Here is a 25,624-nt window from a genome sequence, read left to right as displayed (position 1 = left end):
GCTAAGCCAGTTAGTCAAGCGCCCAAAGAGAATAGCACCAGTTTTAGGAGACCGATGCCAGGTGGTTGTACATGCACCATGAGGTCAAGGATAGGGCATGAGACATTTCCCATGTAGGAACGGCATGGAAGCTGAAGGAGCACATGGCGTGGAAGCACCACAGAGCCAGCCTTTGCTGTAGATGATGGAGTCCCACCCATCCCGAGTGAGTTAGGACACTTCTTTTAAATAGTGAAACCCTTTTTCTAGTTCATAGCGCTGATTTCTAATGGTCTGATGGGAACTTCTTAATTTTTGTTTTCAAGAAGACATCTATTTCTGAGTCTGCAGAATATGTTACTTTCACACAATGAAGGCAACTTGGGGATAAAATTCATTTTAGCAAAGCTTTCATCCTCGGTGATTTCTCTTTTTTTCTAGGCCTTTTAGCTGTACACCTTTTAGATATTTCTGTGCTTCTGCCATAAGCTTCCATTCAACCCATTTTATTTTAACAGGTACTTCTATCATTAAATTATTTGGTTATTTTTTATTGTTCCCAAAAGCCATTTTTTTTTTTTTTATTATTTTAAGGCAAAGATGGTTGAACATTTTTGTGGGTTCTGGAATAAGAATACAAATGGAGGCCAACATACCAGAAGTCTAAATATTTTAAAATTTTAAATCGGTTCAACAAACTTGGATGAAATGTGTTCTATCCTAACTTGACACATTCAGAATGATAAAATAATAAATAGCATAAAACCATGTTTTTTTCTGCAAGCGAAGGCCAGCAAAATATCAAAGATGACTTCTGGCCCTGTTTGCTGAGAGTTTTCCCAAGTATTTTTATAAACGTGCTTTTTGCATCAATTGATATAACCATGTTTTCTTCTTAAACCTGTTAACATGGTGGATTGATTTATTTTCAAACATTGGACCAGTCTTGCATTCTTGGAATAAAACCCACTTGGTTGCAGTATGTAATTATTTTTATATATTTCTGGATGTGATTACATATTGCTGGATAGATTTTAAGATTTTTGTTCCTGTTTATGAGGGATACCAATCAATAGTTTTCTTTCTGTGAGACAATGCTGGCCTCAAAATGAATTGGGAACTGTTGCTTCTCTTTTCTGGTCTCTGGAAGACATTGTATAAAATTGGTGTTAATTCTTTAAATGTTTGGAAGACTTCAGTGAAACCATGTGCACCTGGTTATTTCTTTTTCAAAAGATTTTAAATTAAGAATTAGTTAGAATATTTAGGATTTTGGTAGTTTGTGATTTCCAATTAATTGGCCCATTTTATCTTAAGTTGTTGAATTTGAATATCTAAGCTTTGGCCGTGACGAATAAAGCTGCTATAAATATTTGTGTGCAGATCTTTGTGGGAACATAGTTTTCAACTCATTTGGGTAAATACCAGCCAGTATGATTGCCGCATCATATGGTAAGCATTTAGTCCTCTAAGAAATTGCCAAAATGTCCTCCTGCTGGCTTTTGCCTTCCCATTGGCAATGAATATGAGTCTCTGTTCCACATCCTCACTGGTATTTGGTGTTGTCAAGGAGTGGGATTTTAGCTACTCCGATAGGTGTATGATGGTAATCTCATTGTTTTAATGTTCAGTTCCTTAATGATGTATGATCTTGAGCATGATTTTACATGCTATTTTCCATCTGTATATCTATGGTTGGTTTTCCAAAACTTTGCCCATTTTTAAATTGGATTGTTTCCTAATTGTTTTAAGAGTTCTTTGTTTTGTATGACAATCCTTTATCATATGTTTTGCAAGATTTCCTCCTCTCTGTGGCTCGTCTTTTCATTCTGTCTTTTAATGAAGTTCAGATTACCAGTTTTTTTCTTTCATTGATCATACTTTTGGTGATATCATCTCCAAAACCAACATCACCTATATTTTCTCCTACTTTATCTTCTAGTTTTATAGTTTTTCTTTTTGCATTTAGGTCCAAATTTTCACATAGATATTTCTTTTATTTTTGTTATTGACTTCTAAACTGTGTTGTAATCAAGAGAACTCACTGTACAACTTCAGTCCTTTAAAATTTGTTGAAACTTTTAGTACCCAGGAAATTTTGTGAATATTCTATGTGTGCTTAAAAAAAATGTGTGCTGAAATTGTTGCAGCGCCCTATATATGGCTATTACGTTGCTATTCAAATCTTCTTACATCGATTTTTATCTTTTTCTGCACTTTTATTTTTTTATCTATTTCTCCTATCAAGTGAGATATGTATGTTAAAGTCTAATGATTTTGGATTTATTTCATACTTCTGCCAATTTTTGCTTTATGTATATTGAACGTATTATTGGGAGAATATATATTTAGAATTGTTATATCTTTCTGGTTAAATGAACCTTTCATCATTATGTAGGCTCACTATCCCTAATTATACCTTCTATCTGAAAGACATTTTTATCCTATATTGACATAACTACATGTTGTGAATGTTGCGATGGCCCAGATCCTCTGCCAGAACTGATGGACTTATCCCCTTAGCTGCTGGCAGTGCTACCAGATGACAGCCTTCAGCGCTCAGCCCTCTACAGGAATCGTCCTGAAGGGGGGGGTCACCTTATCCAAGGCTATTTCCTCTTTCTGGGGTGTCTATATCCTGCGACTGGTCAGAGCAGGGTTATAAAGGCACAATCCCCTTGCTAAAACGCCCTCTCCCTTCTCTAGAACTCCAATTAAACTTGTGCATCTCCATATTTCTTCTCTCAATGCTTCCTTGTAGGTTTTTTTCTAGCCTCTCCAGTAGTTCACCAATATCTCTTTTAACAATTTAATCTGGTTTTAACCTAGTTCCATCATTTCTGGTTTTTTTCTGTCACTTCTTGTAGTTCTGTATTGCATTTTAAAGTTTAGCTTTATCTCTATAAACATAGCTTTTTTTTTTTTTTTTTTGCCTTTAATGATTTCAGTATCTGGAGTCCCTGGGAGTGTATCCATTTTTTTTCTGTGTCATGATGCTGTAGTTCAGAATATTTTTTGGTGAACCATTCATTTGAGAATTTATTTTTGGAAAAGTAATCAAGAACTAAGATGATGCTAGATTCCTCCAGAACGAGGTTTTGTTTCCTTCTGTCAGGACCTTAGTATTCTAGAAGTCCAAAGAGTGAAGCTGGAGGTCCTCCAGATTTACATCCTCACTCCAGAGTAAGCCCTCTGGGGACTCAATGCATAACAAGGGAGATAGATGAAGGTAAGCACTAAATTCCGACCTGTATTTAGCACGGCAAGTCTACCAGGTACTTCTGCCTCTCTGCTGCTTTCCAAAATCTAGGGAAGAGGCACCAATGCTTTGAGATAGAGGATGGAGCAAAGAGGGGGACACATCCTACTACTTCCAGGGATGGTACTCTTCCATCTACTAGCTTGAGAGTGAAAATCCAACAGAGGTGCCTTTGATCAGTGTGTCTGTCCTATCACATGGCTGTACTTTAGCTGCAAGGGATGCTAGGAAACTTGAAGTATCTAGCATTTTAAGGTTTGACAGTGGGTACCATAGGCAGAATTCTAAGATGACCCTATGATCTCTTTTCCTTTGATATTGCATCTGTGATTATGTTACGTTGCATGACAAAAGAATTTTGCAGGTCTAATAGAGGTCCCAAACTAGTTGATTTTGAGTTAATCATTAGGGAGATTATCCTGCGGGTCTAATATATTAGTTCTTTAAAAGCAGAGATTTCTTTTTCCCCCAGCTGGTAGCATAAGATGGGAGTCGGCAAGATTCCACGTGTGAGAAAGATTCAACGTGCCTCTGCTGCCTTAAAGATGGAAGACGCCACATGGTGAGGAATATGAACAGTCACTGGAAGCTGTGAGCACCATCCCTCACTCCCACTGGCAGCCAGCAAAGAAACAGGGACTTCAGTCATAATAACAAGGAATTAAATTCTGTGCATAACAAGCATGAGCTTGAGAGAAAGCCATCAAGCTCCAGCTGAGAAAGCAGCCAACCAACACCAACACTTTGATGTTAGTCTGTGAGACTCTAAGCAGAAAACCCAGCCATGCCATCCTGGACCTCTAACTACAGAACTACAAGATAACAGATGAGTGTTGTTTTATGGAAAAAAGAAAACCAATATAGAAGAAACCATTCTTTGCCTTCCACCAAGATTCACAAGGTGGTGAAGTTTCACAAACAAAATTTCAGATATTGGGTGACCAAAATGATCGATAAGACATGCTCCAGGGGTCAGCAGCAGTGAGGGAACTATGAATTATTTAGGAAGCTATTCAGTCATGCAGTTCTGTGGAAACTATGAGAAAAATACAGCATGGCCCAGATCTTAAATGATCTTAAAAATGCTCCAACCTGCTGGGGCAGCCGACACCAACATGTACCCACAGAGGAAAGATCGGTCCCTGTCAACATTAGCTACAGATACTTTTCAAGTAGAACTCTGATTTGGCCAAGAAGTCAGCAAACTATATACTTAAATGCATGCATCCTACAACAAATTAAATCACATCAGCACAAAAGAACAAGTATGTACAAAACCTTTATAAATTCACATATTTCACAAAAAGTGTACTAGCAGTCTCTATTCATGGGGACAAAAATGAATATTTTTCTCCACAGGTCACTGAATGAAATCATGGTACAATTCAGAGAAGCTATTCACAGAAACTAAATTAGGTTGGAAAACAATACTGTGGTATGTAAAAGCGACAATTCGTGATTAAACTTAAAACACTGTGAATGTGTTAAACACCTGTCATAAAACAACACTTTGCCTAGTAACAGGATTAACCCGCTTGCTAAATAAGGCTTTGATTTATAAGATGCGCAGACTTCCAAAACCGTTTAACATCTCTGCTTATAAATTAATTCACAAGATTCGTATGGCTGCTTTTTAGCTTCAACTGGGTATTAGCAAAAATAGTACAAAATGACCCCTTTGCAAAGCAACAAAGTTACCTTCCTTCCTAAATAAAAAACATCACATTAGATTGGATTCCAACTTGTTAGCCTCCCCTCCAAAAAGTTTGTGGCATTAGAGAGGAGACAGACTTGTTTTACCAATCCTGAGACATTCTCCCTGTGGCTCACTGCTATTACTTCACTGACGTACTGGCCGGGACCTTAGGGAACTCAGGGCTTAGCATGTATTTTACACCCAAAAATGGATGCAGAGAGAAAGAAGAGCCATCCAGAGGTGAGAAAGGCCCACCCTGGCTCACTGAGGTGGCAGAGTGCAGGGCATGTAAGCCAAGCATACTTACCTCTGCACTGGACTTCTGCAACTTTATTCACAAGTTAGTAATGGGTCAGCAGACAGTATCTGAGACATGGCACACACTGATCTGAGTCCTTGCATAATGTATCCTTTGCCAGGTTTTATCTCTTTGTGGAAGAGAACAGAGAGGGAACATAGCTGTGGGTAAAAATCACTTCTCCCCTCTCAGTGTTCCCAACCAGCAATTCCCTTTTTATGAGACATTGCTTTTAACATGACTTCTCTCTCTCCTTGCACTAGAGGAAGAAATAAAGTTCTGCAGACACCTGTGGTAAGGAGAGACTCCAAACCCAGCAAGCGAGGCCTTCAGTGCAAATAAAAGAGGTTCCCATTAAAGTCAAAATGTTACGTTTCAATTAAGTACCATGCTGGCTTCTTGATACCTTTTACGGTCCGTCTCTTCCTTGAAATAGTTAAAGTGTGTCTCAACCCATTTCCTCTTTGGAAATGGGAGTAGAAAGAGTAAAAAAAAAAAAAAAAAATGCATCATTGAAGGCAAAGCAGCCTCACGTCAGCTTCTCAACTCATTTTGGATTATTTTTAAAGGTAAGACCCCTGACCTATATTCAAGATTTTATCACACATGTGAACCATCTAAATTCTATGTTGTTAGCACAGCTTAGGTTTTATTTGGCTATACTTATCTAAGACCAATATTGAGTGAGATGGATTTTTTTTTTTTTGAAATCTTTAAGGTAAGGCTCCTTACTTTCCCTTCTAATGGGCAAAGGGGTGGCAAAAATTCAAGTGTCAATTTCCCTTTTCTGGGAAGAGGTTTAGAAAAACTTAGCTCACGTTCAGAATTCTACCAGTTCCTTTTGAAGTCAATATAACATTATAATCAGATTGAAAATACAAGAGGCAAAAAATATATATATATATATTTACAAAACTGAGCATTTCTTAAAGATATAAAATCTTGCTAATACTAGGAGACCTATATATGGGAGATGTTTAAAGAAGGATAGCATGTTCTTGGTTGCATGAGGATAGAGAAAATCAGGATACAGCATCTATTATATATATATTTTAATGCCAGAAAAGGTGCAAATAGTAGGAGCTGAGGCCACCTGATCCCTGAAGTGAACTGCCCAGCTATTCTGTTTCTCTAGAGTTTTGCAAGAGGGTCATGTACAAACTGAGCTGTGTGACTAACTGTATCCAGTTGCTGTTCTCCTGAGAGAGCATAACCACCTGGCAAGCTTAAAGGCAAGTGTTTTCATTCTTTTAATTAAATAGGCTGTGTTAAATTAACAAGAAAACCAGCCCAGAACCAACCAGCCCACCATGATGAAGTGCAAATCTCGCGGTAACGAAAGGCCATCAGAGAGGCTACACGTTGGTCTCCAGTCCTAGCAAACGTCCCATTCTCTCCACATTCTTATCAATTGTAGCTTGACATGTTATCTCCTTGGCACATTCCATAGGAAACCAGCCCCTCTCTCCATCTCGCAGTCTTTCTCCTTCATACCAGCCTGCAAGGAAAGACAGAGCCCTCATGAAGTATTTGGATGACTCTTGACTGTGCTTGGCTCCAAGGAGGATATTGGGTACCAAAGATGATAAAAGGTGAGGAGAGAGGTGGAACAAAAGGAAAGGTTTCCAGGGGGGAATGAATGGCATACCAAGGGCAGAGCATGATCGGAAACCCTGAAGTGAGGCAGCTGAGAGTATGTGAGCTTGGGATGAGCTCTGGAGGGCGATGCTTTGGGTAGGGGAAGCAGGGATATGTGAACACACACACATATGTAACTTTATATATAAATATACATATATATTTTTAAAATATATATACATATTTATTTTGGTGTAAGGAAGGAAGGAAGAACCTCTGGAGATGAAAACGAGGTCACTGGGGGACTGGGAAGGAAGGAAAACTTCGTGGTTCCTTTCGGAATAGCAAACCACGTGACCACATCCCCATTCGAAAACATGTAAAAGCAATAAAGTGTAGGTAAAGGACAGGCGAGTGCAGTGCATATGAGAAGACCTATATGGAATATGAGCATTAATAACAAAAAGGAGACTCCTTGGTTCTTTGTACCTTCAATGCTGGACCACCAGTGACCCGTAAGAACACTTCCACTCACCATCATTGACCCGCTGATAAATGAGGACCACATCTGCCACCTGCAGGGAGAGTTCATCTGGCTGCTTGGCAGTAAACGATCTAATGATTTCCACCTGGGTTAGTGCTGTGGAGGCAAAGGGACATATTGAGCTTTCAGGAGAAGAAAAACAAAACAGGTACAAATCGATAAGTGTATATTTACTCAGTCTTTCTGTGCAATTCAGGGCTGGCATTGATAGAAACAAGTCAGGCTTCTATCAAGACGCAGAAATTCTTTTCCAAGAACTCCCTTATTTAGCTAAGAGCTTTAGAATTTTAGAAGCTCTGAACAGAGAGGCCTTTTATAACATATGAATCCTGTCAATAAGAGCCTTGACAAGGAGTCATTAGTCATGTCACATAATGGAGCAGAAAACAGCTACTGTGCACTGGGAAACTGAGGCAGGACAGGGTAGGTAATGTGCCAAGGGCATGAAACTGATTGTAAAATTTGCAATATGTCCCGTTCTCCAGGCTCCCAGCCAGGGTGCTTCCCCAGTCCATCAGAAGTAGCTCATGGAAGCTGCCAAAGAAGTTTAGAAATAAAAAGATCTCTCACCAAAAGTTAGAAAACCTTTTTAGAGTTTCTCCAAAGTGCTACATCGTAATAAAACAATTACCTTGGTACAGACCGACATGACTTCTTACTTAATTTGTCTGTTAATACAAAACTTGATTCTAAGGAACTTTCATATTAATCACTTCAGCTCTGACTCTAAGCTTAAAGCTATGACTGTTGAGTGCTCCAGGATAGAGTTTTGCTGTCCTAATTCTTTGGATTGGACCGTCCAGCTAGAATCATCCAGAGAAGCGTATCATCAAAGTTAAGGTGCTAAGGAATAAGCACACGACACCACTCTGTACCATACCAGTTCCTAGTTCTCCAGAGAAATGAAATACATGTTGTTAGTGTTATCACTTTAATAATAAAGGTCAAAAGCAATAGTAAAGTAATTTTCATTAAGGTTAAAAATACATTTCAGCTTAGATTCAGACTGTCGGTAAGGAGAAGGCTTAAACATGCTGCAACTGATGACCATTAACATCACTTAAAAACTTAAGAGCTTTACAATCCAAGCAGAGCTTTCAATGTATAGTATTTAACTTCATCCTCATGGTAACCCCGTGTTGCATATAATGAGGAACCTGACTTACAGACAGTTAAACACGCTCAAGAAGGATGTGCAACAGTTTACCACATTTATACATCAAAGGAGAACTGAACCTTGAATTTGAATTCAGACCCCTTGACTTCCAAAACAGGGATCATCCAGTTCTGATGCAGGGCAGCAGGAAGGAAATCCTGGCGGACTCTTATAAAGCAGCTAGTAGTTTCGTCGTGGTTAACTGTTAATACCACAACGTCCAGCAGGGGGCAGAGCCCCTCCATGTTCCACGTTCCAGAGCAGACAGCCCTGGAGGTACTTACAGGTCCGGTCAGGAGGCTGCTTCCCGCTACTGTGTCCTAGGGCGGTTATCCAGCGGGCTCGATCACTCCTAAAACACAGTATAATCCAGTTGAGAGGTTCAAGGTGTTTAGACACAGAATGAAGTATGTTCTAGAATGCAAGAGCCATTCCCCCAAAACAGAAAAGATATTCTCTATAGGGGTATGGAGCTTGTATTCAAAACAATGGTAAATGATAATCTGGGAAATCTAAAATAGACCAAAAACTAGTCACTGTCAAAAGATGCTGAATGAATCAGGCTAGTTATTAAGTGGAATTTCTCACATGACGGTTTAACATTTAAAAAAGAGCTAATCACACTAACATGTTGTCATCTCAGAAAGATGTTTATTATAATTTGATGTTTAACATTTCAGAAAAGTACATCTCATTTAAAAAGAAAAAAATCCTAGTCATTCAGTCCCTCGCTACTCCCTCTCCTCCCCCCACTAAACTATTTCGGAAAAGATGAGAAACTTGACATATTTAAAGTTGTTTTGTTTCCCATACAAATAATATTGCCAAATATGAGCCTTATTAAAATAGAAATTCTTTGACCTTTTTTAGACTGTTCTCAAATGCTTAAAATGGTTTAATGACTACAGCTAAAAATAATTCTTTAAGAAAAAAAAAAACCTAAGCTATAATTATTAAGCTATAATTCTGTGAAAAAAAATAATTATTTAACTAAAGGATCACAAGTTTCAGGTAAGCAAGCACTATGCCATAATACAGTCATCCCATTTTTGATTTAAAAGTCAGATATTAGGATTGCAGTTAAATGAACCACATACTCATGCACACTTTGAAATATCTTAAGAAGCATTTATTAAATTCATACTACATGGCAGATATAAGCACTTGACATCCATTATTTCATTTAATCTTCCCTAAAACCTGGGAGAAGGACGAGAGGAGTACACACAATTTCCAATATCTGCGATTCCAAACAAGGTCAATTTCTACAGGGCCATTCTAGCTTCTTAAGAAGGAATGCCTTTATGCCCTGTGCTTGATAATTATTTTTTCTCCCATAAGAGCCTGTACCTACAAGATGCTTCTCACTGTCACCGCATCTCCACCCGCCACGTACATCCATCCAGGCAGAGCAGACGTCATACAGCACTGAAACATGTCATGATGTTCCCCATCCTATTTCCTATTTGCTCTGCTCACTCTCAAATATGACCTTCCTTCCTTCTGTTTACTGAGCCATACCCTCTCATTATTAAACTTTTTAAGTTGAAGAACACACATAAAACAGAACTCTGCACTGCTCTTACATGCATACGGCTCTGCAAGTATTTACTTGGGCATACGCATACGCACATGCTGCCTGGCCGAGACAGATGGCCAGGAAGTTCCCTTTTGTCCCTTCCAATCAATAGCCTCCCACAGAGATATCCATGGTTCTGATTTCCATCGCCACAGACTAGTTTTGCCTATCCTGTGTTTCGGAATCCTAGAGTGTGCTCCACTGGCTTCTTTTGTTCAACACATCCAATCCATATTGAAAATACAAGGCTCACCACCTCCAGGCAGCCTCCCCTGTTGCATGAACCTACACTTCCGTCCCCATCCCGGCCTGATAAACCTGTTCCCACACACACCTCAGCAAAGCTCTACCACACTCCTGGTCAACTGTAAGCCTCGTGAAGGTAGACATCTATGAGGTTCACCACACTGTCTCCAGAACACAGCTTGGCAAGTAACAAGGACTCAGTAAACATCTGTGGACCTATGAAATTATCATTATCTCACGAATATTAATAGACTTGCTTGTTTCTCTTACCTGGCCATAAACTCCAAGAGGGCAAGACCTGGGTCTCGTTCTAATCAGTTTCATGGAGGACTTACATGCCAGGTACGAGATACTTTTTTGTACTTTGTGAGCAAGTATCATCTAATCCAAGATTTACAACAATCTTGGAAGAAAATATGACCGTTATTTCCATTTCTCCAGAGGACAAAGTTGAAGTTTGGGATGTTAAGTGCCTGCTCACACAGTAAAACGGCAAAGTGGTACAGTGCAGGCAGAATATAAAGCCACGTAGTCGGGGATCCTAAGGTGTTCCCTAGCACAGCTAGGGTGTTCCCCAACCTTTCTGGCACCTGGGACCGTGCTCCTATGAGAATCTGATGCCTGAGGTGGAGCTGAGGCGGTGATGCTGGCACTGGGGAGCAGGTGCAAAAACAGATGAAGCTTTGCTCACTGGCCCGCCGCTCACCTCCTGCTGTGCGGCCCGTTCCTAACAGTCCATGGACCGGTATCTCCATAGGCCACAGCCAGCAAGGCAGACTCATCTTGGCTTACCACGCATCCACAGGGCCCTTCCTGCTGTCTGCGTCCTTCGTGTAAGATCTCCCAGGCATGGCCTCGCTCTGGCATCGAGTGGCCAGTTTCAGCGGTGGCCTCGCCCTGCCGCCAGTTTCCAGACGTCCACGTGAAATCTTTCACTCCCGTGGCATACTGCCTGGATGCTAATGACATCCCTTAGACACAGCAGCCCCTCGTAGGGACTCCAGAAGACAGAACAAGACAGTCCTTGTTGCCCTCACTGAAAGGAGCCCCTTCTAGAAATAGCTTCGATTGAGTCAGATGCTGTCAAAACCACACGACTTCCCCCGGGGCTTCCAAGAGCCCTGCCAAAGAGCTCCCTCCCATGAGTACTGCATCTCTAAAGCAGCGAAGAGACTCACTTGATATGACACGGAATTCTAAGAATAAGAAAAAAAAAACAGGGCCTAGACATACCCATGATTAAATTTAGATATCAAGTCCAGGACCTACTCCAGACAGCTATTTTTTCCAGAGACATTTATGAAACAATCCACATGAAGTCACAATCCACCCCACACCCAGCTCATAGATTTGTCCCTTGGCCCAAACAAAGCAATACAATATGCAGGGCACACTACTGTCGACCTGGGCATATCGGCTTCTAAGACTCTACCGATCACCCCTTTCTCCAGCATTCACTGAGTGCTGGCCTGTGTGGGCTGTGGAGGGGCTCTGTGCTTGGCCGAGGGTTGCAAAGTGAATAAAGCGAGATTTCTTGCTCTTCACAGCCCTCTGTGAAGGTGCAGACAGAACAGAACACACAGACACACACACTCCAATGCAACGTGCAATTGCTGAGGTAGAGCGCTCTACACAAAACACATGTGACCCAGGGAGAGGAAAAAGACTGAGTAAAGAAGAGATTCTTTTAACATAAACATCTGTAAATGCAGTTTTTTCATAACCCCCAAATTATGCATGGCATGAAATGATACATCTACAGTTCCCCACACAGTTAAGTGGTAAGACCTTGTCCTGTCTCTCATATAATTTTACTTAAGCACAGTAGGTTTAAACTTAATTGCACAAAAGTCAAAGACAAAGCAGAGCTGGACTTCTCGTTGAGTATCGGGCATTTGCTAGAGAAGAGAGCTACACACTGAGAAAGTGGCATGCAGGCTTCGAAACAGGCAGGTGATGAGTCTGAAGGGGATGGGGCACCCGCCGAGGACGTCGCCACTGACGCGGCTTCCTGATCTTTCGGCTGCTGCGGCCTGACCTTCCTCTTATCTTTCTTACAATGGCATTTGACTGGATATCTTTTGTGCTCCTTGGCACACAGCCTACAAATTTACCTGCATGCCTTTTGAAACTCCTATATTCATGGCTTTTTGAGAAAAAAGTCCCCCAAGCCTTCATAAGGAGCAAGATTGCGGCGGGGTTGTTTTTGTTCATTCTCTCACACGTTCACTTCAACTCAAGGCATTCAATAAACTGATCCATGAAAGAAAAACCCACAGGGTAAAAATGTCATTATGAATGCTGTGTGATAAAGCCTGATAAAACTGGACACCAGTTCAGCTTACAAAATCGGTTAGATTTTGTAAATAATAATTTGTAAAATAATTATCCTAGCCCGCCGAGAAAGTTCTAAAGTTTAGACTTTGTGACATGTAATCAAGTTAAATTGATTATTTCTCGTTTATCACGTTAAGTAGTTCATGAGACTAGTCTGGTCTGGAATCCCAGCGTTAACCTAAAGTGGCTCAGTTATTCGTTTCCTCGATGATAAAAGACCCACATACCATCACCTTTCCTCCTGTTTTGTTGGAGTCAGTGATGAGGATCACAAAAGATCAAATATTTTGACAGGCACTGTAAAATGTGAAAGGTCATTATCAGACATGGATACGATTCGATGAGGAAAAAATACAACCTGTATTAGATAAAGTTTTTCCATATGAATTGTCATCTCTATATTGTGGATTTTTTTTTTTTGAAGGAGGAAGTATAAGAGTACGTCAGACATACTATTTCACAATTTATTCCATCCCATTTACTTCCTGCTGTTAATTAAATCATTAACAGAAGCCGGAACAGCGCAAAAGACTTCTTGCAAACAATGCCCCTTTATCAGGAGGCCCTGAATAGCTGACAGGACCAACCACAATCATTATTAGGCTCATAGTTCTTTTGGTAACAGAGAACTTTTGAGACGGATCTTTGATTACACTTTAAGGTGATTCTCTCCTATAGCTAAGTCTATGGGTGGAGAAAGTTTGCATTCGTCACCGAACCTGTCCTGATGTCCCATCACTGCACACGATGGACCCAAACGCCATCCAAATTCCACTGTGAATTCAGGATGCCAAGGGGGCCAGTTGCCAGGATGGCTGGTCTGTGCCAGCTGCGGCTGTCTATGCTTCATTTTAATGAAGGCAGACAAAGGGGGCTCTCGGGCTCCCACATTCCTCTTGAAAGGCCCAGAGGGAAAAAGAAATGACAGTGGTAAAACATTCTTCCTTTGTCCTTTTATAAAGGGTAAGCTTTTGTGTTTTTCTCAGACTCCTGTCTCATTAACAACACAATGACTTAAGATCTTTAACAGGCAGGCAAACAGAAATGACAGAGTATACATGGCTTAGAGGTACATCCTAAAAAAAAGTTTTACCACATCCTTAATAGCAAACATTGAAAAAAAAAAAAAAACAAATGGAATTTAGAGAAAACCTGTTCCAACAGCACAGAAATGGCAGTAAATAGAGACTGATAGGCGGTACTTCCCTATGTGCAGTTACTAGTCTACCTCGCCTCGGATGTGGAGAAGCTACGTCTATCCGTCGCGGGTCAATTCTAAAAAATATTTACTGGTCACTCGTTATGTGCAAAACGAGACAAGAACAAAACCAGAGCTGAGCGTGGGAATCAGTAATAAAACCGTGCAGAACCGATTGGGGAGGAGAATGGTTAGGAGGCTCTCGGGGTTATTCGAAAGGAAGCAGGCAGCGGAATGCAAGCTCGGGGGAAGCGGCAGTGGACTTCGCCCAGGAAGGACAGGCTGGCGATGCACCTCTTCAGACCTGGAAACGTCAGAAATGACGCCAATCTGCGGACTGAATAACTCAGAGCGGTGGCAAACGGTACCATCTGCAGAAATGTGTGCTGGGGAAAGCAGTGGGTAGTGGTGACGACTGGCTTCGGATGGTCTGCCTTTCTGAAGGGAAGGCGAAGAGCAATCGTTAGACGTGGCAGGTGAACTAAGAGAGCGCGGATAACAGGTTGAGAAAGGATCACAAAAAGGGGACAGTACGAGAGAGCCGATGGTCAACAACACACAGTGATATTAGAGGTAGAGACAGAGGAAGGCTGAACTGCTGGATGCGGTAACTAGCAAGCCACCGCTAATCTCCCGAGGGAGTGGCCTCGACAGGACAGCAGAGGAGGCCACGCTGAAGGTGGTTAAGGAAAAGCCACTCGCTCTACGGTGCCAAAAAACCCAAAGCATCTTCAACTCCTTCACTTACTGCCACCACAGCTCATCCGACTCGTCCCATCCAGAAGTCGGTCCTGTTGTCTCTCCCTCCTGCAAACGTCCCCATCTCCTTTCGTATGCCACAGCCTGAGCCACCACCAGGACGCCCCTCGACGACTCCAACGCGGCCCTGATGGCCCTCCCCACCGAAACTTCTGCCTGCGGTCCAGTCTTCCAAGGAACTCCCACTATGGCTTACGAGGCTCTACAGCAGTGCTGCTCAAAATATCTGTGGCGAAGAAATGGTCCTCACCACCCAACCCACTGTAAACCAAGTGTTCTCCAAAATCCAATAAAAATAAATTACTGTTAAAATAACCACACGCTTTGATGCTGCACACATGTCAGATTACTCTAAGTTCTTAACTGCTTTCCGCATGCCAGGCTGGTAATGGGTTTGAAGACTGACGGCCCACAGACTGCATGGGAACAGCTCTGATCCGAAATGCTCTGGCCTCTGCTGGCCTCTTGGCCACCCACCCTGTCCCTGGTTTGTTCTTATCTAGCCACATTCACTACGTCCAAGCCAAGTCCGACGATATGAAACGCGTTTCCTCAGGAGGCCTGCACTGGCTGTCCCCTTGCCCGGAACATACTGGCCCTGCATTTCTCATGAGTTAACTCCTTCTTGTCATTCGGGGCTCAGTTCAAATGCCAACTCAAGTCTTCCTGCAGCATCTAATTGAGAGTACACATCCCCATCCCCAGCAATTAGCATTCACTCCAGTTCTCACCACCTGGCTTTGTTGTCTTTGTTGCACTTACATATTTAACTGGATCGAGAAGAAATGCTTCCCCACTGTCCCAGCTCGTGGAAGGCCGTCCGCCCAAGCAGACTGGCGAAAGTTCACTGCCGCCCACAGCCGCCCTCTTTGAGGGCAGGAAGCACACAGGCATAACCTGCTCACTTGAACAGAAGACCCCAAAGGGCAGGGATCTGGTCTCCGTCCCGTTCACTCTGTGCTTTTCACCCCAGCACTTGGAATAGCACCTGAAAGGATGTAGGTGCCCAATAAAAATCACCGGGTTAACGGGGAGAGATGAAGGCTACTCTCTTGAGAAGTTCAGCTGGAATGGGAAGGGGGAATTTAGGGGTGGGTTGGGGTCGGGAGTAATACCGTGGACGGCGGGCAAGACAGGAAACATAAGGAGAAAAATGAACTAACGAGCGTGGCACACACAACGAGCAGTCGTAATTCTTGGGGACAAGATCAGCACTGAGAGGTTTCCTAGTAGAGGAATGAGTTGGCATAGGCCCTGGGAGTTGAGACATCTGGTAATTCAAGGAAGTCTGAAGAGGGCATTCCAAGAACTGGGAAAAACACAGGCGAAAAAAAATGTTTTTAAAAAGGTAGCTTTAAGTGGAAAATATTTTGGAGGACACAATTTCTATTCCTCATTTTATTATAAAATATGTAAAACTATACAGTTCCCTAAATTTACTACCTAGGTTGCCACAAACCTTTTCCTTTTTAGAGTCTACGGATTAAAAAAAAATCCACATTTTAGTAGTTTCTCACTTTAATGGCAACTGGCTTCCTAGTTCCCTTTCAGATGCAGAAAAAGGCCAGCTGCAGCGGCCAGGTACGGGTGGAACTGCCTGCTGGCCGGCAGCTTCTCACTAACAAGTCTGCACTTGGTTACTAGAACCCTGGATTCAAGAGGGTCAGGGGCCAGTCCCAGAGTTGGCAATCACGCACTTCCTGTACGACTACAGGCAAATCACACCACCTTTGTGAGTCTCGTTTTACCTCTAGGGGAAAAAGGAAGGAGTTGGACTACAGACCTATGATTAGGGTCACCACATATTTTATTGTCTAAACAAGACACTTGTAAGAGTCAGAGAGAGTGGTATTCTTAATTTTGCCAGAACAACAGATATAATATCAATCCCCGGGAAACGAGATTTACAGTCACCTTACTCAGATGCTTCCTTCATCTCTGTGGTTTTATTCTCCCCTAGAAACAGTCATGTGGCCCTTCATGTTCTCGAGCTGGCTCGGTGCCTGGGACATCCAAGATGCTCACGAAGTGTCTGCCTATTTCCTTCGGGTGAGCTTTTCTGCATTCTTTATGTAATCAAATTTATCAATCTGTTCTTCCACAATGTCACTGTCATGACCGTTGAACTGTCTCCATGCCAAACAGATGCACCCTTCCTAATGCTTATTTTACATTTTGTATATCCCCAGGTGGCCTCTACTAAGCATAGTTTTTCAAAGAAGGTAAATATTTAGATATGAACCCTATTCTCTTTCAAATCAAAAAATGAATAGCCAAAGGATACACATTGACTGAAGTTTTGCAATAACTCAAGGCCAGCAATGGTGGTGAAAACCTTGTTTTCTCAAAGAGATTGCTAACAAACCATATTAACCACATGTAAAAGAGAGAACACCTTACAATATATATTCACCATTATGTCTTGCAAATCTTAGAAGCAAAGACAACATTCTTCATAGACACAAACTCTGATTGCTCGAAACCAGGTAGCCCAGAGATGACCTGCACATTTCCAATTCCAAGCAGCCAATTGTTTTTTAAGGGAAAATACATCTTGGCTATAATATTTCCTTCAACACCAATGCTGTTTGGTGCCTTGTGTGCTGAAAAGTATGTGTCCAGTTATTTACTTTTCCACTGTAATTGAGCTGGTGGTGGGGGAGAGTGAGGGAGTCACTCCTTCTGTACCCAAGGAGACATCTGCCCTTCTGCCCTTTCTGGAATGTTCTTTAACTATTAATTAAAGAATTACAAATATGAGTCATAGCCATGAGTTTAAGGGTGACATAACCAGATATTCTGAGAACATTTCTGATTGAGGAAATGAATATGCATGTAGCCGATGGCAAGATCAAAAGGCAGGAGGAAGGAACGAATGCGACGGAATATCCCAGGAATGCATCAGGCCTTGGTGTGAAAAGAACTGGGCACGTCAGTTTACTTCCTACGCTCTTCTAGTAACCTCAGAAACAAGGGGTGGGGATCACAGAAACTGTGAGTGAGACAGTCAGGAAGAGCTCTGCTGACATGTTGGCAAGGCCTGAATAAGAAAAACAAACAATCCTTATAAACACAGAGAAAAAGGAAAGCAAAAGGCAAGACCAACACTTTCACCATTATGAACGAAAAATGATGAAAGACTATCTCCGGTTTCTGAGAATTCTGTAGAACATCTGGACAAGCACTAACCCCCGAAGTGTTTAAGATCTGTGCATCCTTAAAGTCATATGAAATCCAAAGCTCAGACATATTTAATTCCCTTTTTAACAGAGGCTTCCTCAAAGGAAGTCTACCTCTGTTTTCACTGGCCAAGGGCTTGAATCATTTAGAGTTGAAGAAATGCTCTCCTCAGCCCCGGTCTTGGTTGTGTCTCCTGCTGATCACCTGCACACACCAGCAAGCACCGCACCCACCCAAAGTCCCCTCCCCGGCAAACACAGAGGGGTGTGCTTGGGAATGTCAGGGCTTTTCGGCAGTTTCAATGGAGGAAACCTGGCACCTTTCGGAAAAGGCATTTCTTTGTCTTATAAACAAACATATAGGATGAGGCTCCATTTCTTATTCATACCCTCTGTTAGACAGAGCTCAAGTTCCTTTGGAATACTCTATTTTAGCTGTTTTCAAACCTCAGATAGCTTTATGTCAACCCATCTCATTTGTTTTCCAGACTTTGCAAAGTTATTTCTAGTGCCAAAGGGTATAAAATAAATGCTTTCTAATTTTAACCTTTTTCTTATGTATGTCTCTAATGAACCAGGAACACTGTTAAAATACTCTGAAAAGGTAGAAATATTCTTTGGGTTTACTTCCATGAAGATTTTGCTTCAATCTTAAAATGACTATTCATCAGCTGCTGATCCATTTTATACACACCACGTGGGAACCTTGGTGGGGGGACATGGTTGGGAGACGTGTGTAGGGACACCAGAGGACAAAGATTTAGGGAACTTCTCCTTTCCCTCCACTGATCCGTCCTCTGACCCAACACAATCCCTGCCTGTAATAATTGTTCCAAGAGCAGAATTCCACATTTCACACAAATAAATGGGTCAACTATCTCTAACTAGACCAAATCACAAAGGTGGACTTGAAAATTCAGCCCCCTTCCCTTCTTCCAGTGTAAGGATGGCAGCGACTGCTGGTAGAAGGACAATAGGGTGACTGTTTAGTCTCTGCCTAAGCTCTGGATGGGAGAGAGGACCCGTCAATACTGAGGATCTCTTTGGACTGAAAGCACTGGGCTTTTTGGTGTCTGGGTGAAGGTAGGCGAGTGAGAAATGACTTCAATTCCATTATCTAAAAAAACTTACGTCCTAGACTCAAACTACCAGCTAAGTCATGGTCCTGGGGCTCATGGGTCATACTTTTTATCAATGATCAAAGTACAATAACTGTTAAACTACGCTCTGAATATAAAATCGCATCACCTGAAGCATTGCATTTCCCCCTTATCTGCAGTTTCATTGTCCATGGTTTCGATTACCTGTGGTCAACCAAGTTCTGAACATATTAACTAGAAAATTCCGGAAATAAACAATGCATGAGTTTTAATTGCACGCTATTCACAGTAGCATGAAGAAATCTCAACCTGTTCTTATTCTGTGCCGCCCCGAACACGAGTCATCCCTTTGGCCAGCGTCTCCAGGCTGCGCACACTACCCGCCCATTAGTCACTTAGTCGCTGTACCATCAGAAAGTCGATATTAGCCTAACACCACGCCACAATGCCTGTCGCCTCGCCTCGCCTCGTCTCATCATGCAGGCATCGCATCATCTCACGTATCACACCCAAAAGGGTAAATACAGTAGAGTAAGTTAGTTTGAGAGAGACCACATTCACAGAACCTTTATTATAGTATATGGTTAGGATTGTTCTATTTTATTATTGGTTATTACTCTCTTACTGTGACTAATTTATAAATGAAACTTTATCACAGGTATACATTATAGGAAAAAACGTAGTATAGATAGGGTTCGGTACTATCTGAGGTTTCAGGCGCCCACTGGGGATTTTGGGACATGTTCCTTGTGGATAAGGGGAGACCACGAGACCACTATACAATGCATCTATCAGGATTCATGGAGACAAAAATAATGTCCATCCCTCAAGACATGGAGAAGGTCACAGTGAAAAGACAAGCATCTGTATGAAGCAGCTAGACCCAGTGCTTGGCACATATAAGTATTCAACAAAAAAAAATTAGCAGCTACCGGGTACTGCAGCCAGGGAATCTTATGCCAAGGACAGCTGGGCAGGCAAGACCGATACCGGGTGTTCTGAAACCCTCGCCCTGGCGGACTTACTGCGTCTCAGCCCCTAGCAGCATTTCCACCTTCTCGTTCGCGTGGTTACTAAGGACGGTCAGTGTGAAGAGGTGACTGGCAGAGCTCTGTCTTGAATAAAGTCCTGTGGAACTGTTCTTCCCTGGAGAAGAATTAACCTCTTCATTGTCACAAGATTCCACCAACAGCTGATCTCTTAAGGAATAATCATTGACGTTGTAACTTTCTTCACTATAAGGAAAAGGGAAAAGAACATGTTAATAATTCAGTAGATAAGGCTGTGTGACCTTGTCATTTTCAAGTCACATTTGGGGGCAGGAGAATAAGGAGGGAATGACTTTTTAAAATTATGAATTACAATTCGAATTATATCGGATTATGAGTCAATATAACACCTCAAGTTAAACCTAGCAATTATTATTTTTTTGCAATATACTAAATTGTATCTCAAGTATATAAAAGCAATATATTGAAAAAAATATAAAAAACCCTAGGCTTCATCTTATAATATTCTGGAACTGTTATTACAAGTGGGACATGCATGCACTGTGGTAATGCTCAAATAATAGTACTTCCCCAGTCCTGACTCCATTCCTGGAATGGAGAGGGCATCCCCAACATACCCATATGCTGGGTAACAGGGCCTTACTTCCAGCCTCCAAGCAACCAGACACAGGAGGGGAGAAGCACCCCAGAAGTCTGCTTGCTTCTGGCAAGACACCCCATGCATTCTTTTCTCCAATGCGCACAGCCTTGCCACCTGCTTCAGTAACCTTTGGGACTGACCCCTCTCCTCCTGCCTACGCCCAAGCCCCCCATATTCACCATTCACCTGGATGTTCACCCCCAGCACTGTGAACTCGCCTCATCCAGCCCCACCTCCTTGGGCTCCTGAAACCCTTCCAGTGCATCCCCTGGAAATGCACATCGGTTAGGGAATCTAGCAAAATCTCCTAAATCCTCAGCCTCTTCTCTAAACAAAGGGTCTCAACCCCAGGCTGCAGACCCTGGTACTAGTCCAAGGCCCGTTAGAACCGGGCTGTACAGCAGGAGGGGAGCGGTGGGAGAGTAAGTGAAGCTTCATCTGTATTTGCAGCCACTTCCCAGCACGAGCATCACCGCCTCAGCTCCACCTCCGATCATCAGGTACTAGATTCATAGGAGCACCTGTCCCTTGTGCCAAAACAGTTGGGAACCTCTGCTCTAAACCCTTCTTTTACCTTCTTGCCTTAACAGAAACGTGGCCCTCCCTAGAGAGAACATCACCTCGCCTGAAGGTTCTCTGCCTGCTTGCTTCTCATGGCTGCTCCTGGACAATGATCACTTCCTCCTCCCAAGAAATTCTCAGCTTCGAAGCTCAGCCATCTTCTCCATTTCATAATCATAGTCATTTACAGACCCTTGGATCACTCCTCATCCTCCCTCGTGAGCTTAGTTGCTGGCTCACTGTCTCTCCCCAACATTACTTCTTTCTTGACTTCCCATGTAGGAGAGCCTTCCATTACCCCGGCCTCTCAGGTCCTTGACTTCCCCTTCTCTAACGGTCTGGTCCTCTGCCTTACTTCAGCAACCCTTCCATCATCATACCATAGACCTTGTCATTACTATCACCTGCAACCTCTCTCTAACCAGCACCATCTGCCTCTCCAATTCACCTCTTCCAATCAACCTCCATTCTTACAAGTTCCTACAAGACACTGACTCTACCACCTGTCCCCCATCCGTAAACCCTTTGTGTCCTCTCATTCATATTTATTAAATTACCCAGCATAGATTTCTTGGCATGTAGTTATAATCGGTTCTTGCATACATACTCATCTCCTTAAAAAATCTCAGCCCTGTTTAGATACAGCTCTCCCTCGTGAACCTGCACCCTTGCAATTGAGCATGAGAGAGCTTAATAAATAACCGCTGAATAAATGGATGACTATGCAATAAATCATAATATATTCTAGAAACAATATCAACTATTTAATAATAAACACAAATGTATAAACTAAGGGGAGCTAAGAGAAAAGAAAAATTCTTGTGCCCAGTCAACTATACTTGGAATTTCACAATAGGTCATTTTGCTCAAGATTTCTTAGAATTTCTTTCATTCAGTAGTGGATGTCTGCCTGTCAACCACTCCCTTGTAAAGCTCCTTGAAAAACTTCACGATCTTTTCTAAAATTTAGTCTGATAGATTCTCCCTTCAAAAAACAGCAAACACAGTTACTATGTAAAAAAAGCAAAATATTGCCTTCTCATCAGGCCTTTTGTTGCTTGGGAAATAATCCATATTAATTGAAAGTTTACAACGCAAGATCATCTCCAAAGCTCTTCTGAAACTGTCTATAGACCAGCACAGCCACACTCAGGATATGCAAAGTATTACTCGCATCAAAATGAAGCTTATTGAAGCTCACATGATTTTTATAAAAGGAGGAAGCAGGATAATACACTTTATAAACAAATAAGGTTATATTTTTAAAAGACCACGTTTACCAGAAACAAAGCAATCAGTTTTTTGGCAGAGCAGAATAAGTTTATAATGTTTTCCTAGATATCTGAGACATGGATTTAACAGCCCAGGACTTAAACTAAAGTGAAACAAACAAACAAAAAAAAAGCAAAACCTTAACAACATCGAAAACATGAGGAAAAACAAGGTGAACACAGGATTCCTTGTTATTGTCCTCTCTCTGAACCTCTGGTTACTCTTGGTCCAATTCACAAGTTAAAAAAAAAAAAAAAAAATGACCTGTTAGTCGAAGACACCCTTTTCTGGTTAAAAGTAATTCTTTGGATAGAGACTTCAAATGGAGAAATCCGAGGACCCTGATATTATGCATATGAGGTGTTTAGGTGGTGCCCTAAACCATGTCACTGCGTAGGTATTCTTTGTATTTTCAAAGAAATAAAAGGCCAAGAAATGTTATGCCATAAAACCATCATTTGAGATGACTCAAGTTCTAAAAATTCTTCAGCATAAAGTGGTTTCACATAGCACAAAGTCTCCAATAAAATTCAAGACCAGGAGTTCACAGGAAACTAATGTAAACTAATAAGAATAAACTACTTAAGTCTTTTTTTTCCCCTCTTAGTTTTCAGAGTTCATGTTTTCTCCAGTGTCTGCCTAAATACAAACAATACCAGCTATTGTGTTTCCTCAAAGCTTTGAATCTTTGTCTTTGGTAGTAATTAGAGACAGGAGTAAGATAAATTAATAGAATGTTTTTAATTGTTCTCTTTCGCAATAACAACTAAAAGGCCATTAGAGCTAGGGTGGCCGTTGACCCATTTTATGCTTATTGTCCACTCAAATGTCCAGTTTGGATGATTAACTGCAGCCACCATATTCATAGCTATGTGAGTTCATTCCAGGTACCCATTCCTACACATCTGCACATCCATCTAAACAAGAATTTTTCCCACTGTTTTGACTTCTGAATCCCAAATAGGATGCGGGAAACATGTTTGCCCATTTTTTGCTTTTAACCCATTCAAGAGTAATCACCCAACATCATTATTTTATCTTGACCTGTAAATTTCTCCATCATGTAAAAATAATGTTTACAACTTCTTCACTACTCTTTCAATGAATTTAATATAAATAAATTTAATTTCACGTAACCATATTAAATTATTTATCTTTGTCAGCTATTATTCAAACCCAATAAAACAAAAACTGAAAAGTAGCTCACACTTGCTAGCCTGTTCACTGTTCCTGCTCTCTCACACACGTATACACTCACGCACGTAATCTTATAAAGGTTCAAAATAATCGTATTTTCCCCTCTCTAAATCTGCTACATACTAAATGAAATTCCTTCTCCTAGTATCAAACAGTACCTATCTCACGCTGATACAAAAGGATAAAGTGGGTGCTAAAATATGTACTTAAGCAGAAGGAAGAGGGGAGAATCCATAGCCAGATGAACTATTTCCAACCCTATTTCCCTCCTGTGCTTACTCACCCATGCTCAGTAAGTATAAAGCAGGCAAAGCTGGGCTGGGAAAGAAACCCCTTTCCTGAGGGAAGTTGATGCTAATCAGACTTCCCCGTGTTTATCTCTATCATTTAGCAAACATATGGTTTACATAGTCTCTGAAACAATTTGGATCATGTAATTAGGAAGTTAAATTGCTCAGAAAAAGGCAAATGGAAAAACCACCTTTCCTCGAATGGAGAAGTTTATATGTAGATTTCCTTTGATTGTCTTATATGTGTTCCAAGTTTACCAGCTGCTCATAAAGGCTGTCTGCTTTGTGCAGCACCGGCTCCTATCAGGTGCAGCAATCGAATCTATATAAGTCTGTTGCTCTGCGGTATAAACAATGAAAGGTCTCCCTGTTGAAACCTACTTAAAGTCCTGTAACCTTTGTTGAGATTCCTTTCTTTTCTTTTCTTTTTTTTTCTTTTCTTTTCTTTTTTTAACAGATAAAGAACTATCAGTAGAGAACAGGATGTGGTGGTAAATACATACCTCAATTAGTCTTCCCTTGCAAAGGCATTCTTTTGTTAAGCAGCTCAGAGAGTGTTGGATTCTACTATATGCAGCCTAACTGCATGGGCTGAACAAATGAAACACCTTATTGTGCATAGCAGCTTTCTTAAAGAGATTATTATGGAGCACTTTTAACTTTCTGGCCCATAAATACATATAAAGATTAGAATTTTCCATAAGGGGTGTATATTTATTAATTTTAAATCAGGACATTTGAACTGCATAAAACATACATTCTTAAAATACCCAAACTATCTATCTATCTATCTATCTATCTATCTATCTATCTATCTATCTATGTATCCATCCATCCATACATACACAGTAGAGAGTATGGGGTGATACAGACACCAACCTCAGCACAAGAGTCACTCTGGGAAGAAGGAGGAAGAGAAGATAACAGTGGAGAGGTATATCTGTAGTATTTTATCAGTTTTTTTGTTGTTGTTGTTTAAAAAGGAGAGGTATGACAAATATGGCAAAAATTTAGTATCTGTTAAATCTAGATGAGACGTATGTTAGTGTTTAATAATTATCTGTACTTATGAAATATATCTCAATTGAAGGTAAAAATAAATTTAAAAATAATAAATACACAGATGTGAACACTATCATAATTCCAGGTGTCTGGATATCTAAGTATGCAGATTAACTATTGGACAATGGACTTTTTTTTGCCCTGTTACAAACAACTAATTTTTTGCAGGTGACATCAGTGACTGAGAAAATATATTACAAGGTAACAATAAATTTGGTTTTCCTACATATAAATGACACTCAGAAAACATAACAGAAGTAGTAGCTCTACAAAAGAGATAAAATACTTAGAATTAAACTTAATAAGTTTCTGCTTTATGAATATAGCCTTCAAATACTGTACTTTGGAAGAAGGCCTGGATAGATAGGAAATTTTGATATTATAGAGGTATCGATTATTCCTAAACTAATATATAATTTTAACACAATCCCAACAAAAATACAAACAGGGTTGGATGGGCAGTGAGGAGGGAGAACGATCAAGCTGATTCTAAAACACACACAAAAATAAACATCTAAAAACAGAAGGACGGTGAAAAAGAATGAGAATGAACTGGCCTCACAACATGTCAAAAATGTTGTAAAGCTGCACGGTAATTCAATGACTGGGACTGGTGCATGAGTTGACAGAACGGTGTGCTCACAAATTGACCCCAAACACATCTAGGAATTTAGTACATGATAT

General features: G+C 41.1%; 1 protein-coding gene across 2 annotated transcripts in view; it reads right to left on the bottom strand.

The window, feature by feature from the left end:
• Positions 1 to 2,892: 2,892 nt before the first annotated feature.
• ARHGEF26 (Rho guanine nucleotide exchange factor 26) overlaps positions 2,893 to 25,624 on the bottom strand; it is a 115,909-nt gene continuing 93,177 nt past the window's right edge. For both annotated transcript variants that reach the window (XM_016138712.2, XM_016138713.2), the window contains exons 12-15: positions 19,934 to 20,143; positions 8,795 to 8,862; positions 7,346 to 7,450; positions 2,893 to 6,730 (exon numbers count right to left, since the gene is read on the bottom strand). In XM_016138712.2, coding sequence (XP_015994198.2) covers positions 6,588 to 6,730; positions 7,346 to 7,450; positions 8,795 to 8,862; positions 19,934 to 20,143 — 526 coding nt within the window. In that variant the 3' untranslated portion in view covers positions 2,893 to 6,587. The remainder of the gene's footprint in view (positions 6,731 to 7,345; positions 7,451 to 8,794; positions 8,863 to 19,933; positions 20,144 to 25,624) is intronic.

This window comes from Rousettus aegyptiacus, unplaced genomic scaffold (assembly GCF_014176215.1).
Source record: "Rousettus aegyptiacus isolate mRouAeg1 unplaced genomic scaffold, mRouAeg1.p scaffold_m13_p_4, whole genome shotgun sequence".
NCBI lineage: Eukaryota > Metazoa > Chordata > Mammalia > Chiroptera > Pteropodidae > Rousettus > Rousettus aegyptiacus.
This window is presented reverse-complemented; position numbering and strand designations above follow the sequence as displayed.